This window comes from Carettochelys insculpta, chromosome 6, assembly GCF_033958435.1.
Source record: "Carettochelys insculpta isolate YL-2023 chromosome 6, ASM3395843v1, whole genome shotgun sequence".
Lineage (NCBI taxonomy): Eukaryota > Metazoa > Chordata > Testudines > Carettochelyidae > Carettochelys > Carettochelys insculpta.
Window position 1 is genome coordinate 34,067,066 of NC_134142.1, and position 16,407 is coordinate 34,083,472.

The 16,407-nt window shown below is 39.5% G+C and overlaps 1 protein-coding gene across 3 annotated transcripts in view; it reads left to right on the plus strand.

The window, feature by feature from the left end:
- The window catches only part of EML5 (EMAP like 5), a 270,650-nt gene that overhangs the window by 25,554 nt on the left and 228,689 nt on the right, over positions 1 to 16,407 (plus strand). For all 3 annotated transcript variants that reach the window (XM_074998770.1, XM_074998769.1, XM_074998768.1), the window contains exons 3-4: positions 3,548 to 3,646; positions 5,092 to 5,160. In XM_074998770.1, coding sequence (XP_074854871.1) covers positions 3,548 to 3,646; positions 5,092 to 5,160 — 168 coding nt within the window. The remainder of the gene's footprint in view (positions 1 to 3,547; positions 3,647 to 5,091; positions 5,161 to 16,407) is intronic.

The window sequence follows — 16,407 nt, forward strand, 5'->3', positions numbered from 1 at the left end:
CCTATTTTAGGACTAAAATTTATCTCCCACTGTCTGTGAAAGTCAGCTGGAAACTGCTTTTAGCCCAGACTGTATCTGCCTGTCCCCTGAATGGCTTGGGGAAGTATAAAATTTCATTTTGGCCTTGTTAACCTTTTAGCTGGTTTGTGAAATTCAAGGTACTGATTGTCATATATAAAGCCCTAAATAGGTCCAATCCCCTGCTACCTTAAAACGGTCTCCTCATCTCCAAACTACTGTACATCTTCCCTCATTAGGAACATAATAAACTTTTTGTGTTTTTGGGAGGACTACAGTTAAAAGATAAAATAGCTGTTGAATATCATTTCAGTTCATAATATTGCACCATAACTAAATTTCTTCACTTCTATTAAAATGAGATAAATAAACTTTTGTTCCCAACACGTTTTCTTATTAATGCAGTTTATACATTTTGAGGAGAAAGAAAAGTATAGCTCCCTCCATCCCCAGTAGTCTGTGTCCAGGCTCATCCAGTATATTACCACTTGCTGGCTCCACTGGTAAAGTTCCTGGGAGGAGTTCCTTGATAGGAGAGCTGCATCTCTAAAGTATGTTGTCTGGGGAAATACAGTTAATCATACATCTTCAGGTAGGAGCATGAAATTTGGAGTCTCTTTGAGATCTGCATTTATTTAAGTTTCTCAGGTCTCATGGTGATGGATGCTTTTCAAATTAATATAAAAGTAATAAAGTCAGTTTATCTTTGCTCCATTCATTCCTGAGCAGGATTGTTAATACTGGAGCTGGGTCAATTTCTGTTTAGAACTTTTTCAGCAGGAGTAAATTTTGAAAGCTCTGAAAACTGGGAATTTATGAATTTTTGCAAATAGAAACTATAGCGATCACTGCCATGTTTTTTTGTTGTGGGCTTTGCCCGTCAGAGTCAGTATGGTGTTGGTGGTATTTTAAAATAACTTTTATTATGTAATAAGAAACAATAACCTCTAGCACCTTAAAGACTACCAAATTTGTTGGCTTTCCATGAAGTGGGTGTGAAGCTCCTGATCTAATACATTTGTTAGTTTTTAAGGTGCTACAGGACTGCTTGTTATTTGTGAAGTTACAGACTAACACAGCTGCTCCTCTGAGACTATTATTATCTAAGTAGGTCAGAAAATAGTCACTAAAATTGCCTCATCTTTGTGTTGTGAAGTAATCAGTTGAAGGGAGGAAAAATCTTTGTAAGGTTCACAAGTCCTTCATCAAAATTAAGCCATCACCATCCAGTGAAGCCATTATCACCAGCCCTCCTTGTCTGACCTTAGTGTATCTTAAGATTGTGTAAATTCATTGTGGTCAGATCTCCCATGCTAACAATTGAGTTCTCAATGATTAAGATATAAATAACTGGAAGATTTACCTGATGTTACTTGGGTCCTTAACTCTGTATTTTTAAATAAAAGTAAAATGCACATGCTGTAATTAAATAATTGTGTTTTTCAAAAATAAATCATTATTATTATGAAATTCATTTTCATTTTGGATTTCTTAAGGGGATTGTATAATTTTTTAGTGCATTTTTAAAATGGGAATTCCATTGTGATTTGGGGAGAACTCCATCATGATTTCCACTATTTCTTTTCTTTATCCCTGTAAATGCCTATCATTTGCTATTTTTTAACAGAAAAGGGTTCTTGTCAGTTTGGTTTCCAATAAGATTTTCTTCTAGTTTTCAGATGTTAAGCCTTGATTTAGCTGTGGCAAAAGAGACCACTACTTCAGATTTTCTCCACTGTATATTTTTTCTGTAAGGTTTAATGAGAAGCAATCCTATTCCAGGTTCATCCTGCGTTTCTAGCTCATCTTGGTTCAGTGTCTTTCAGCATTCACTGAGTTATGTCAGTTTTGAGGACTGTGCTTGATTTGGTGATTCTGTCTCTTTTCTGTTTGGTTTTATGACAAGCAGTCCCATTCTAGGCGCATTCCATTTTCCAGGCACAACCACATCCTCATGTTGTTCAAGTTATGATAAGAGGAAGCTCCATACCGAATTTGGTGGCCTTAACGCTTACTGTTTAGGAGGAGTTCTTGCTCAAACAGACAAACTCTCTAAAATATGTAATAGATAATAAACTTCAACTGCAAAGCTAAAATGAAAAGTGAGTTAAACCTAGAAATACGCTGTATATTTCTGCATATGCCTACAGTGATATCTATGTTCTCTGTTTAGGCTAAGGGAAGGTTCAGCAACATGGAAAAAATATAATTTTATTTTTTTCATCTTAGAAATAACCTTTTCAGCACTTCTAGATTTGTAGTTCATCTTTTGTCCAAGAACTCCTTAGATATGTTACTGAATTACCTGAGTGCTAGTTTTAGACCTGGATACTAAAGCAATCATGCAAGACAAAATCAGCTGCTGCTTTGGAGAAGGAAGGAACACAAATGATTTCATAACATAGCCTATGGAGAATGATGCACATTAACCTTCAAAATATAAATTAGCTACATTTCTTGCACATCTCAGAATGCCTGTTCAGGTTTTTAGTGGTCCAGTGGTTCAACATGCAGAATTGAGTAGCATCTCTTGTTAAGGATCAGCTGGGAAGCTGGATGTACACATGCAGATGCATCTTTTCTCTTTGTGCCTTTCATGCAGCCTCTTTATGCCTGAAATAAATGTCTTCTGTCTGGATCTCTATGAAGTTTAATAGTTATAGAATATTAAAATATTTTTGGGTATTGGCTGAACTGAATTTTAAAAATAGTCTCAGCAATGGTGACTAGTATGGGGATCGTGGAGAGGCCACTGGTCAAGTGCCCTGATCCTTCCCCCTCTCTGTCCCCTCCCTGCCATCTACCCATGCTTCACTTCAACCCACCTATTCCTGCAGAAGCATGTGCCACTTCCAGTGGGTGCAGAGATGGTTATCCTCTCCCAGAGAGTGGTGTAGTGCTGATGAGTGTGTGTGTAGGGGGGGGCAAACACTGGGAGGGGGGTGCATGAAACCCCTTGTGCAACCCCATATCACCTCTGACTTTCAGCTTTAACTACTTCTTAAAAAAATAGGTAGTTTGTTTAACAGGTTTTGAATATGTAAGGGTAAAGATGACATTTTTATTCTTTTCAATTCCCTGAAATTTTAAGATTATTATCTACATAAGTCGGGATATATGTATTTTATCTTCAGTAGGACTGCTCTCAAACTTACGGTTAAACACCTACATTTTTACAGGTTTGGGTCTTAGGTATGGAAAAATGTTTAATGTATTAGTGTTTTGAGGAGATTTCAAGGACAACATGCAAAATACTAATTCAGAAGTATCTGATATCTGTTAAGGTGGTAGTTAACTGCAGGCTTATAAAAGCATATTCTTATCCTGACACAGCTTTCATGTAAGGTTTTTACCTACATGGTGACTAACACTGAGCCCTGTTGCTTTATTCTTCCCCCTTAAATATATGTAACATTTGACTTTCTTTTAAAATTCCAGTTCTGGTAAAATGTTTCAAAATAAAAAGTGAACTCAGTTGTTATCCTGATATTTTCCTTTTTATCTTCTTAAACTTCTTGGAAATGATCAGCGTTTGGTCTCAGTGGGTCTGGATTCAAAAAATACAATATGTGTGTGGGACTGGAGAAAAGGAAAAATGTTGTCTATGGCACCTGGTCACACAGACAGGGTAAGCATAACTATTCATGGGCATATTGGTGGAATTTTGGTATGTTGAAATCTTTGTGTACACAAATTGGTAATTTTGTTTTCAGAATAAGAGTTGTTATAGATTATAGAAGCTGGTCATGTTAACTTTCTGAGAAAAATATCTGTGCTATAAAATATCTATGCTTTATGTGGTATGTAGTCCACCATATATTTATGCATCCTCTGTGGAAACCTAGAGACGTATATTGCAGGTGTCATGTTTAAGACAACGCTAGACCCTACTCTTGGTATGAGAGAAACCAAAATGAGCTGATTGTTTTAAATTATGGAGTTCATTCAGTGCGATGTGATTAATAGGAGTTGAGGAATACACACAGAGAACATTTTAAAGCAGGCTTATTCATAGCTTTTATACAAATTAAAGAATTCTCAAAAAGAATACTATTAAGAAATATTACAAGAGCTTAAACCAACTTCATTTAACAATAATGTATATTTGGTGACTATTTTCATTTTTTATAATCTCACTGGCATTTAAAATCTTGCAGACTTTTGAGAACATGACTAATAACTTCTTTAGAGCATTCTGACAAATGGATATTGAGGTTTATCTCCTCATCAAACTTCTAGTTTAGACACATAAATCTGAAGATAATATATAAAAATGAGAAAAGGCATAAAAACTAACTTGCACAACTTCACAGTCCTCAAACATCTGGAAATAACAGCATTAAACTTTTATGTGCCCCTTTTCATATAATCAAATATTATTTCTCAAATGCAAGATAAGTTTTTTTTTAATCATTTTAAATATATGTGTAGCATCTTCTGTAACTGTGTTACTTTGTGTATGGCAGACAAATACAGATAATGAAAGCTATTTATATAATTTACAATGCAGTTTAATTTCTAGGGTGGCTTGTCTACACTACCTCCCTACTTCAAAGGGAGCATGGTAAGTAGGGTGTTGGGACTTTATTAATGAACTGCTGCGGTGCATATGCAGCACTTCATTAAGCAAATTCACCCCACGGCAACTTCGAAGTTTTAAACTTGGAAGTGCCAGCTCGCATCTAGCCACGGCTCACCTGCCGGTACTTCAAAGTGCCCAGGGTACTTTGAAGTCCCTTTACTCCTCAAAATTTTGAGCCCGGGGGGGGGCGGGGTGGATTTGCTTAATGAAGTGCTGCATATGCACTGCAGCACTTCATTAATAAACTCCCAACACCCTACTTTCCATCCTCCCTTTGAAATAGGGTGGTAGTGTAGACACAGCAAAGGAGGCATAAAAATACTCCCACTACATTTATTTTAAATGGTCTAAAATAGCTTTCTGTTGTCTGTAGGTCAGTAGACTTTGTGCTGTTTGTCATCTTGATTTTAAGTTGTTTTATTTTCATTTATATCTAAAATTATACACGCATTAAAAAGGCCAGCTTGACGAGCATTATGATTTATTTGCAGATATTTGATATTTCTTGGGATTTGTACCAGCCAAACAAATTAGTCAGCTGTGGTGTAAAACATATTAAGGTACTGTACTAAATTTACACTCTTCTTATGTAAATATGTTGAATTATATGTACTATAATTTTTCATAAAACAAATCATTATGGAAGATGAAGAATATTTTTGTATATAATTTAGATAGGAGGCTTACATTCAGAATCTTACTCATATTACATACAAAAATATTATTGCTTAAGAGAGATTCTGATAACTTTACAATTAATAGAATATATTGGAGTCAATATAAACTGAACAGTTGTATTGGGGAAAAGAACAGTATATGTAATTAGTACATGTTTAAAAAGACATGAGTTCTTCTACAATATACATTAAATTTATTTAAAAATATAGTATTCTAAAATAAACTGTTTGAGATCTCAAGTAAGCACTGGTGGTGGTGATGATGATGATGATTTATTGCTACATCCTTCTTTTGTCAATGATGGTACATAGAGTAGAAACTACTCTCTTTCATCCATCTCTGTCATTATTTGTAACTGATTCCATCTGATCTGTCCTCTCTAATAAGGGTGGTGGTTCTTCTCTTGGGTTCCTTGTTTGCTTGCTCCAATTGGTTTCCATCTGACAACTTTATGTGGGAGTCTGTGTGTTGGCGTCCCCAGAAATGTGTTACACTTTCTTCTAATTCTAGTGGAGATAAGCTGCTAGTTGATAATGTCTCATATCTCTTTGTCACTATCCAGTGGCAAGAAATCTTTTGAAGGCATGTATTTTCAAAGTCATCTAATTTTCTAACATTTTAAGATCTCCAGCACTTTCATCTATATGTTAGCCCTGAGATTACATTTGAGTTGAAAGGTCAATTTTGTATTGGTATTGTATATTTTAATTGTCAATATATTGTTAAAGCAATGTGTTGTCTAGTTGTTTACTGCTGTTTGCATCACTGTATATAGGTGTGATGATGACTTTGGTTGGAATTTCATAAGCATGAAGAATATTCCACAATGTGTGCCAATGCAGTTTGTTAAATCGATTTTGAAAAGAGACTAAAATGATAGTAAGGGAAACCTCATATTATATCAGGACAGCTGATGGGGGTGATGTAGTTAAAGGGAGCAATTGTATAGCGGGGCCCGGGGCTGCCACTGCCATTGCTGCTTTAGTAGCAGTGGTGGTCGCTGCCTTGCTTGCTCAGATCTTTTTCAGTAGGGCTGCTGTAACAACAGCTACAGGAAGCCTGGAGCTTGACTGGAGCAGCAATGCAGGAAGGGGATCTGGAGGTCCGTGCTGCTTTCAACTGCTGCCTGGGTTCATGGAGGGGTAAGGGGGAGTGGAGCAAATGTCCTTGCCCCTTTAAGCCCTGCTCACATGAGCTGAGCAGTGACAGCAGTGTTGACAGCAAAAGACGGGGGGAGGCAGGAGCTCCCTGCCGCTTTGAACCCCTCCTGGGTCTGCAGAGCTGCAGAGGAGGAGGAAGGAGGCAGAGCTCAGTGCTGTTTTTAAGTGAGTGGTGGACAGCAGGATGAGAGGCTCCATGGTGGGTCCTTTTGAATCCTGCCATTTGGCAGAGCCGTGCGGAGCTCCTGCCAATTGAAAATCCAAGCAGTGATTTAAATGGATACTATGGCAGTGGCTTGTGTGGGCAGAGCATACTGCTGCTGCTGTGTTATCCCTGCTTCAGGTCCATGTGTTGTCCATATAGTGACTGGCGGTGTCACACTGAGTCAGCAGCATCTCTTTGTGGCCTCCTGGTTCCTTCCCTGGCAGGAGTCTCATACACACGGGCAGGGCAGCAGCTTTCCCTCGCAGTGACCCATCCCCTGCTGTTCCCATTTGATTTCCAGCTGGTATCCCATCCCATCCTCTGCTCTGTTTGGTGCTAAGCCACAGGACTTTCTGGTGGGAGAAAAGCAAAGGTGTAGTAGAACTTCCCACGCAGACAATATATTTTGTAGTTGAGGGATCAGCAAAGCAGCCCAACCAAGCCCAGAAGAGCACAATTTTCCTGGCAACTGCCAATCTCTCCCTTCCCCAGACCCACTCCAAAAATGTTGGTTAAGAATAACCCATTTGGACAGTAATAGTTTTGCAGAGTGGTGATGTGACTGGCAGTGTCAGTATGCAGTGAAAACATAAGTCTGGAGCTCAGAAACAGAGACAAAAATATGCAAAAGAAGTCCAACTTGAAAAAGATAGGAAGGGTAGTCATACTTCGATCGTGGGATTAAGTCTAAAGAAGATCTGGTGCAACCGCTAGTAGCCACTACAGCTAGTAGTGGGCCTCGTAGCTCAAATCAAACCTGTGGTGAAAAAGCCTGTAATGATTCTGTTACAACATGTGATTTAAGTATAAAAGCAGTCCACGCTATTGATTTTTGCCTGGGAGGAAACTCTTGATACAAAAAAGACTGAAAAAACAAGCCCCACTAAACTATTAACATGTTTCAAGAAAACAAAGGATCTGGATATTGGATTCTTATCTGATAGTGTACTCTCTCTAACTGTGATCAAAATTGTTGTTCTGAAAGTGCCTCCTAAGCATCCAAACAAATTTCCCAGTGATAGGAAAAAAAAGTTTCCAAACACTATATTAATATCAACCAAAAAATAAAAGCCCAAAAAACAGGGTGTCTGACAGGGATTGGCTTTTCTGGAGCAAGAGTGCAGAGTCACTCATTTTTCCTGTAGATTATTCAGTTCAGACATCCATTTCTTGCAAATTGGTTTTAGTAAGTGATAATTGCTGGGAAAAGGAATTGTCCTGGTGCAAGTTGTGTCAGTTGGCATACTCATGAAGTCAGTGATTACCGCAAATAATGTTATCTGCAATGGCATGATTTGGAGAGAAGACTAACCCACGGAACTGATATAAATTCAGTTAGACAAAGAAATGGATGCTTATGTGAAATACTGGGGGGATTTGCTTAACCAAATTCTGTCAAGTATTTTATTCCTATGTGAGGGAGGCTTACCTTCAGAGGAACTTCAAACACAACTGGAGATTGCCATAATGGTAAGTTTCTTGGAACTGTTGAATTGCTTTCCAAATACGATCCAATTCTTCAGGATCATGGAAGTAAAGTAAGGCAGTCTCAAGACAGTGGAAAACAACTTCAAGCTCATAATCTTTCTGCAGTTATTCAGAATGTGTTTATCCATGCATGCAGTACAAAAGTAGTTCAAGTAATATCAGAAAGCTGACAATCTAAATATTTTGCTGTGCTTGCTGATGCTACCCATGATTCTACCCACACAGAGCAAATTACAATCCTACATCATGTTTTACAAAAACCTGCCTTGCTGCCTAGCAAAGAAAAATTTCTGGAGTTTGTTGACTGCAGGAAAACACTGGGCAACGTGTTGCTACCCTTATAATTGTATTGGAAAAAACACAATATCCCCTTGCAAGATTGTAGAGGTCAGGATAAAACAATGGTTTCAGCATGGCTGGGAAATATAATGGTGCTCAAGCAATTATTACAGAAATTAGCCCTCTTGCCAAATTTTCTAATTATGAAGATTATGACTTCAATTTGTATGGCTCAAATGCAGCGAAGTGCTATGATGATGCAATCATATCTTTGGGATTGTGCAGAAAATCTACAATTTCTTTTCTCACAGCCCTAAACTGTGGGAGATGTTGCAAACAAAAATGGGATTTTTACTACATAATGACTGTGTCTAGACTAGCCCCAAATTTCGAAGGGAGCATGGTAATTAAGGTGTCAGGAGCTAATGAAGCGCTGCAGTGCATACGCAGCACTTCATTAGGCTAAATCTCCCTCACCGCAACTTTGAAGATGTGAAACTTCGAAGTGCCAGCTTGCATGTAGCGGCGGGTCAGCCACAGGTACTTCAAAGTGCCTACGCTACTTCGAAGTCCCTTTACTGGACTTCGATGTAGTGTGGGCACTTCAAAGTACCTGCGGCTGACCTGTGGCTAGATGCAAGCCGGCACTTTGAAGTTTCACCCTTCGAAGTTGCCGAAGGGGAGATTTTGACTAATGAAGTGCTGCATGTGCACTGCAGCTCTTCCTTAGTAATCTACTGACACCCTAATTACCACGCCCTCTTTGAAGTTCGTGACTACTGTAGACACACAGTCCTGTTTCAGACTAGATGGTCAGCTCACATGGAAAGTATTAAACCAATTGCAAAACATTCGCCAGTGATGAAACATGCACTTATCACATACAAAGAACTAAATCTGTCTTCTGAGTGTAAAACAGAGCTAAAGGAAGTTCAGCATTACATACAGTCATTTAAATGTACTTTGATGGCACCAATATGGCTCAAAATATTGGTTGCCATAGGTAAAGGCAATAAGCCTCTTCAATCAAGAGAGGCAACTCTTGATGTAGAAGTTCAAAATATTGACAATCTGATTGAGGAACTTTAAAGAATTACATGGTAAGTGGAAAACTCTGCTATAAGAAGCTAGGTGTGCAGCCATGCCAACTGAACTGCCCATGGAAGCTTAAATCCTTCAAAAACACACAAAAAAGAGAGAGCTGTTCCATGATGAGACACTGGAAGTCCAACTGGGAGAAGAGAATGAAGTGAGAGATTTTCAAGTGAATGTTCTTTACAGACTTCTTGGCTGTATAATCAGGAGATTGACACAGCGGTTCACCTTGCCCAGAGATATTAATACTTATTTCAGCTTTCTGTGGTTATATTTGGAATTCATGGATGCTCAGATTGAAAATTTGTGTTCTGCTTTTTGCAGTGAATGTGACATAGATGTATCTATGGACATTATCAGTGTGGTGAAACACATGCAAGCAATAAGGTATACCTCTCAAAACACTAGAGCTCTTAAATAAATCTATTGATGTTAAGTTGGAAAGTCTTTTTCTTAAAGTCACTGTAGCTCTGTGCATATTCTGTGCCATACCTCTTACTATTTCTGAAGTTGGAAGATATTTTAGCAAAACTAAAACAAATCAAAAGTACACAAAGATCAATAGTTGGACAAGAAAGATGTAGTGGTTTTGCTCTTCTTGCTATTGAGCAAGATCTTGTCAAGTCTTTCAACTTTGATGTTGTAATTGATAATTTTACTTCAGAAATTCTGAAGAATTGCATTTTAGGACCGCTTCTGCATTCAGATGTTTTGTTAGTTTTTAAATACTTTTTATTTAATAATTTAACTTTTTGTTCAGATTCAGTTACGTCTAGGGCATCAGTTTTTCCTTGTCTTTAGATCAAACGTCTAATCATGACTCATGTAATCAGCCTTGAGACATTAGGGATGTGTCTACATTGAGCCCTAGTACTGACAATTTCATGCAAATAAGCAGTCTTGAAAATCCAAAATGGTGGTCCATTTGCATGACTAATGTGCATATTCATGAGACTCATTTACATGTGTGCAGCCGAAATCAAGTGGTATAGACATGGTTCTGCTGACAAAGAGGGTTTTGCCAGCAGAACCATGTCTACACAGCTTGATTTCTGCCACTAATAGGCAAATTAGCCTCATGAATATGCACATTAGTGACACCAATATGCAAATTAGCTACCATTTTGCATTTTCAAGACTGCTTATTTGCCTCAAACTGTCAGCACTAGGGTCAGTGTAGACACAGACCAGGTGTTTTCTTGCTTTGCTTCTTAGGTGCTTCTTTACATGTTTTACATATTAATTTTAGACTCAGAGAAGACTAAGATTGGAAGAGACTTCAAGAGGTCATCTAGTCCAACCTCTTGCTAAAAGTAGGACCAACCCCAACAAAATCATCCCAGTCAGGGTTTTGGCAAGTCTGGTCTTAAAACCTCTAAAGACAGTACTTCACAAACCTCTTAATGAAACAGTTTTCCTAATATCCAGGCTAGATCTGCTTCCCCACTGCAACTTGAGGCCATTGCTCCTTATTCTGTCATCCATCACCACCAAAATAGACTGACTCCATCCTTTCTGAAACCCTGTTCAAGTAGTTGAAGTCTGCTATCAAACCGCCCTCATTCTTCTCTTCTGCAGACTAAATAAGTCCAGCTCTCTCTGCTCATAATTCATATGCTGGACTCCCCCCTAATCTTTTTCATTGCCCTTTTCTGGAGTTCTTCCAATATCATTCCATTAATGTATTTATTTAATTTCAATATATAACTTTTCTGGTAGTCCTTAGTGTGAATATCTATTGTATACAAGATCTCTTTGGCTTGTTTTCTCCTAAGCTTTGCATCCACTGCCTGTTTCATCTTATATAGAACACAGTATAGAACAGTATTCCTGTATAGTGAGTAGTGACTCCTCTCCAATTGTTAGTCAATAAAATCACTGTTTTTGAGTATTCTCAGAATTATTCCATGTTTCTGCTGGTTAGAAGTGGTCTCTCTTTCCCCAGTCTTCATTAAACAGCTCTGCCAGTGTGATTAGGGTTGTAGTATAAAATAATTATCTGCAGTGATTTGATCATCTCCCACTGCAATGTTGTTTTTCAGCTTCTTGATTGTAGCCTGTATTTCTGACATCTCTGTGGAGCTGATGTTGGTATCAAGTTGGTCAGGTTTGCATGTTTCACCAAATAATGGTGCTGAGGTACAGCTTGGTCTGTTGAGGATTTATTTCTCTGTTTCTTTTGTTCTGTTCTACCCCAGTTGTAAGCATTTTTTCTACTTTATTTTTTATTAATCCATTTCCTGTTCTGAAGTTCCACACACGGTTTTAGTTATGGTTTGAATAACTCTGAGATTTCCCATCATAACAGCAGCTTTAGCTGCTAGTGCTTAAACATAACACTGTTTCTTTTTCCTTGCATTGCTTTCACTGCTTTGTCTGTCTGTTGTACTCTTCCTTTTGCTTTTTTAATATTTCATTGGTCTTAACATTCAGGAATTTTCCTTTTGGTGCTTTACTTTCCTCAAAAGATGCCTATCTCTTGACTTGCTTAATTCTTGCATCTGGCCTCATGCATCTGCGAAACAGGTCTTTGCCCACGAAAGCTTATGCTCCAAAATATCTGTTAGTCTATAAGGTGCCACAGGACTTCTTGTTCTCAAAGATACAGACTAACACGGCTACCTCTCTGATAATTCTTGCTCTGTTTATGTTGATCGCTATCTACAGACTGCTGCAGGTTGAATCACATTGTCTTTGTTTGAACATTATTCACTTCCCTTGTGACCAGTTGTTGCCTTATCTTCCCCTGACTTCGGCAATGCCTAAAATCTGTTCCTTAGTTGAAGTTGGAATTTCTCACAGTACTCATTTGTTTTCAGGTCTGTACCGTGGATTTTCTTTTCTTTTTCTTTTCTTCTCTTTGCTTTCTGTTCACAGTTAATTTTCTGAGTTTTAAATTCAGTTTGGCAATGCAAAGATTGTGGATGCTGCTGATATCTGTTGCTCAGGATGCCCTCGTTTCTTGGATAAATGGCATGCATCTCAAGCTGATGCAGATGTGACTGATACGAGCTTTTTTGTTTTGCCAACTTGTGAATTCTGTGCTTCTCTATGTTTGTCTTTAAAAGGGAGTAGGATACTTCTAAGAACTGGATTGGACACCATGGACAATTAAATGAAACTCTCACCTTTTGGGTTTAATGATACCAAACCCATGATTCCCCAGTGATCTTTCTGTTAGTTGGTTAGCACACCACACCATACTTTGGCCATCAAAAGAATAAATTGTGATTTGGTGAGCTGTCAGTCACATTTGGAGTCAGTTATAATCCTTATTGTTATCCTCATCACTTTGTTCCTGTGTCAGTGCATAGCATCATATTATTGACATTTTTAGGTATCTGGTTCAGAATCCAGCACATGGATAGGTCCCCAGCTGTTAAATGATTTTTCCATAGAATCTCTTATGAGTGCTACTCCTGCAAAGTGTACATTTTCATTATGACCTGCACTGATTAGACGTTATTTCTCTTTCTTGCAGTGCCTCTGATCCACATATGTCACTCTGCTCTAATTATCAGAATTTCAAGTTCATAGTTGTTCATCTCCCTCATGAGCTATAAGATATTTGAAATGTTTTCTTGATGTCACTGTCAAACATTTGGAGTCTTGTCTTCAAAAGCCTGATTGGCTTTTACCAGGAACATTCATGTAGCACGAGGGGATGGCAGTGTTTCTTCTCAGTGATCATTTTTATCAGAAGGGTGGCTTGGCTCAATACTTTATAATCAATTAGTTTGTTTTTCAACAAGGTTAGGCCATTAGACTTGTGCTCATGCTTTCTCACTTTATCCATGGTTGGAACAGGCAGCATTAGCAATGTGCAGCAGGCAGGCTTATACAAGAAATAATTAAGTTGTTAGTCCAGGCACTTGAGATTCTATTGCTTTCCTGGCACAATCAGTGATTTCTAACAGCCTACAGTTAAATGCATGTAAAAGCATTTCTTACGTCACAGAGAATCACAAAGGACTGAGGTAAATACGTGAATACTCTTACACTTCTCCCCTCCACATCTTTTTTGCACACTCATTGACACTGTTGAACACTGCACTTCCTGTCCATCATTCTGGGCTGATGGCTCCCCATACTCCCTCCAAGATTCCAGAAGAACACTTTGTTCTTTAGGGTCTATATTCCAGCTAATGAGAGGAACCCTTCCACTTCAGGGGTTAATGCCAGAGTATCTCTCAGCGGGTTACCAGAGCTTCACTGTACTGCCAAAGAAAAAGCCACACTTCATGTAGTGTCCCTGTGAATGCTGCTCTGTAGGTGTATCTATGTCCCTGCATCCCTGGAGATTTTAGGTAGCAGTACCCTTTCAGCCTGGATGTGTGCTGTCCCTCTCTCATGTCTTGCCTTGAGGTTACTTAGCACTATGCAGACAAACCACACGCAGTCTGAGATGGAGCATTAGAAGAGTCAGAACAATGAGTAATTTTTAAATTACATTTTGAGCTAATAGTGTGGTAATAGAGTTTATATTACCTAAACAAATATAACTATTTTTTATTTAAAAAAATTGAGGGTGGAGCTTTCAGAAACAGTTATCTTTTCCTTTTGGGGGAAACAGAATCCAAAAGGAGGCATGCCTGGCTCCCCTGGGCTTAAATGCTGTCTCTCCTGCAGAACTGTTCTGGTCAGCAATAGCCATTCATGCCACATTCCATGGGAGATTTTTCACTTACCGGAGAAGCATATTTTCTCTCTAAAGTTAAGATCAAGGTGTGACATGGTTGAGGTAGACCACAAATAGTTTTATGTGCCTGACTCTCTTAAGGAGCATGCATATAATTCCCTGTTTTGTCTCCCCAACCCAGTCTACAGATCTGCCCTGAGGCAGGAGACTGTGTGGCCTACTGTCCATTCAGTATAATTGTCCTGATCTGCAGGGCAATGTGGTCCACTGGCCAGAGTCAGTACAATCACCCCAGTCAGCAAGGCAGTGCAGCCGAACAGCCAGTCTAATTGCCCCAGTAGAGTGGGTGGTGTGTCCCAACAGCCAGAGTCAATACAAAGAGTCCATCTCATCACCCCAATCTGCATGGAAATGTGGCCCAACAACGAATATCAGGATGATCATTGCTAGATGGAAATGGTGGGGCAAAAGACCTGGAAGGGAGGCTGGGCCCGTCTGCTGTACTGGATCCTGACCCAGGGCCCTGTCAGTTGTGGAATGCTCCACAACTAAAGCAGTGGAGATTCCCACCAAAACACACTGAACTCACTGGGGTGGTGGTACCACTTACACACCTTTCCTGGGTCACTTCCTATCATTTACGGTGGTGGAGTGATCCACAAAGTGTTAGGATCCTTAGGATCCATGGTGCCTGTCTGTCCCAAGAGCTCAGCTGGTTCTGAAGGCTTATCCTGGTCTCCAGCTCCTGCTGTCTGGCTCTGCGGCTGATCTGCCTGTGGAGCTCCTGCAGCTGGTCCTTTCTTTCCAGCATCCTGCCCACAATGAGCTTAGTTGCACCGTTTTTGTAGTAGCCTCATGCTTGGAGCATGCCTAGTAGGGCAGAAGGAGCGTGGCATTCTCAGCCCTTAATGCAAGGTTAACCCTCTCATGCCCAGTGTGGGGTGAGGGCATCAAAAAGCCATGAACTGAAGCTCAGACTCCTTATTATGGAAGTGACTTGAATCAGGCTCCAGCCCAGGATTCCCCAGAATAATAATCCCCAGCATGACTGTTAACATCCTTGGGAAATCAGATACATGTGGACTCAGTGAGGAAACCTGTTTGTTCCTTCACAAAACCTCCCAAAAACCAGGGCAACAAGCCTCAAATGGAAGAAGAATTGACTTGGAAAAAAAACATTCCCCCGACAAAGTCATCCACCTTGGTACTGCAACAGGGTACCCATGAGGCATTAGATTCTTCAAGTACTGTTACCATCAGCAAACCTAAGACCTGAAGGGCACAGTCCCAGAGGCATCAGTTTTGATAGAGAAAAGAAGCAGTAGAGGTTGTACTAGCTCTCCTAAAATGGCACCACCAGAGAAAAAGAAAACCTCAACACTGAGCACTTCTATGTAGAAAATCAGAGCATCATCTTCTGACTAATCACCCGGCCACATAAGATTCCAGGTACCGTTGACTCCCATGTCACCCAGCCCCTGTAGGCAGATTCTGTTGATACTGATTACAAGTGTAGTACTAACAGGAATTCTGTTTCTCCAAGGAGCTGATGGTCCTAAAAATGCTAGAATCCCCATTACTCAGTATTGGCACCAACCACATCTCGATGTTTGCAATACCAAGGCACTGATGATCAGTCTACTTTTCTGCCCCACCTCTATTTTGTGAAAAAGACAACAAGGATAACACAACTTCAGTCTCAGATTGGAGTTTCCCAGACAACACCAAGAGACCAGTCACCTAGAAACATTTACAGAGACACAATATTTACATGAGAGGCGAGCTCCACCAACTTGGTATGAAAACCATTGGGAACCACCACCCATCTGCTTTGCACCAATCCAGTGGCTGTATTGGCATGCATGAAAAGCCTCTAGACACAAGAGTTCTCTAGGACCACAAATTTCTCACCTAAGGATAAAGGAAAACAATTTCTCTCGGCTTCCCTTTCTAGACCCCCTTATCCTGAAGAGGAGATTTTTCAGGATCAGGAAGAAAGACTGGTTAAATAAATTACTCCATTAACAAACATCTGATTATCTATTCCAGGTGAAACCATATGCCCCTTCCATAAGCAATGACTTCCATAAGTAGTGGCAGATGACTTTAAACAATTTCAAGGCCTCACTAAGATAGTGGTGGATTCACTTGAGCTCTCTTTGAAGAAGTAAAGGAGTTGCAAGTATTTATGAGTACTCGCTAAGTACAAGTATTTATGAGTACTCGCTAAAATGTGGGACACATATACCTACCTTAGTTCACT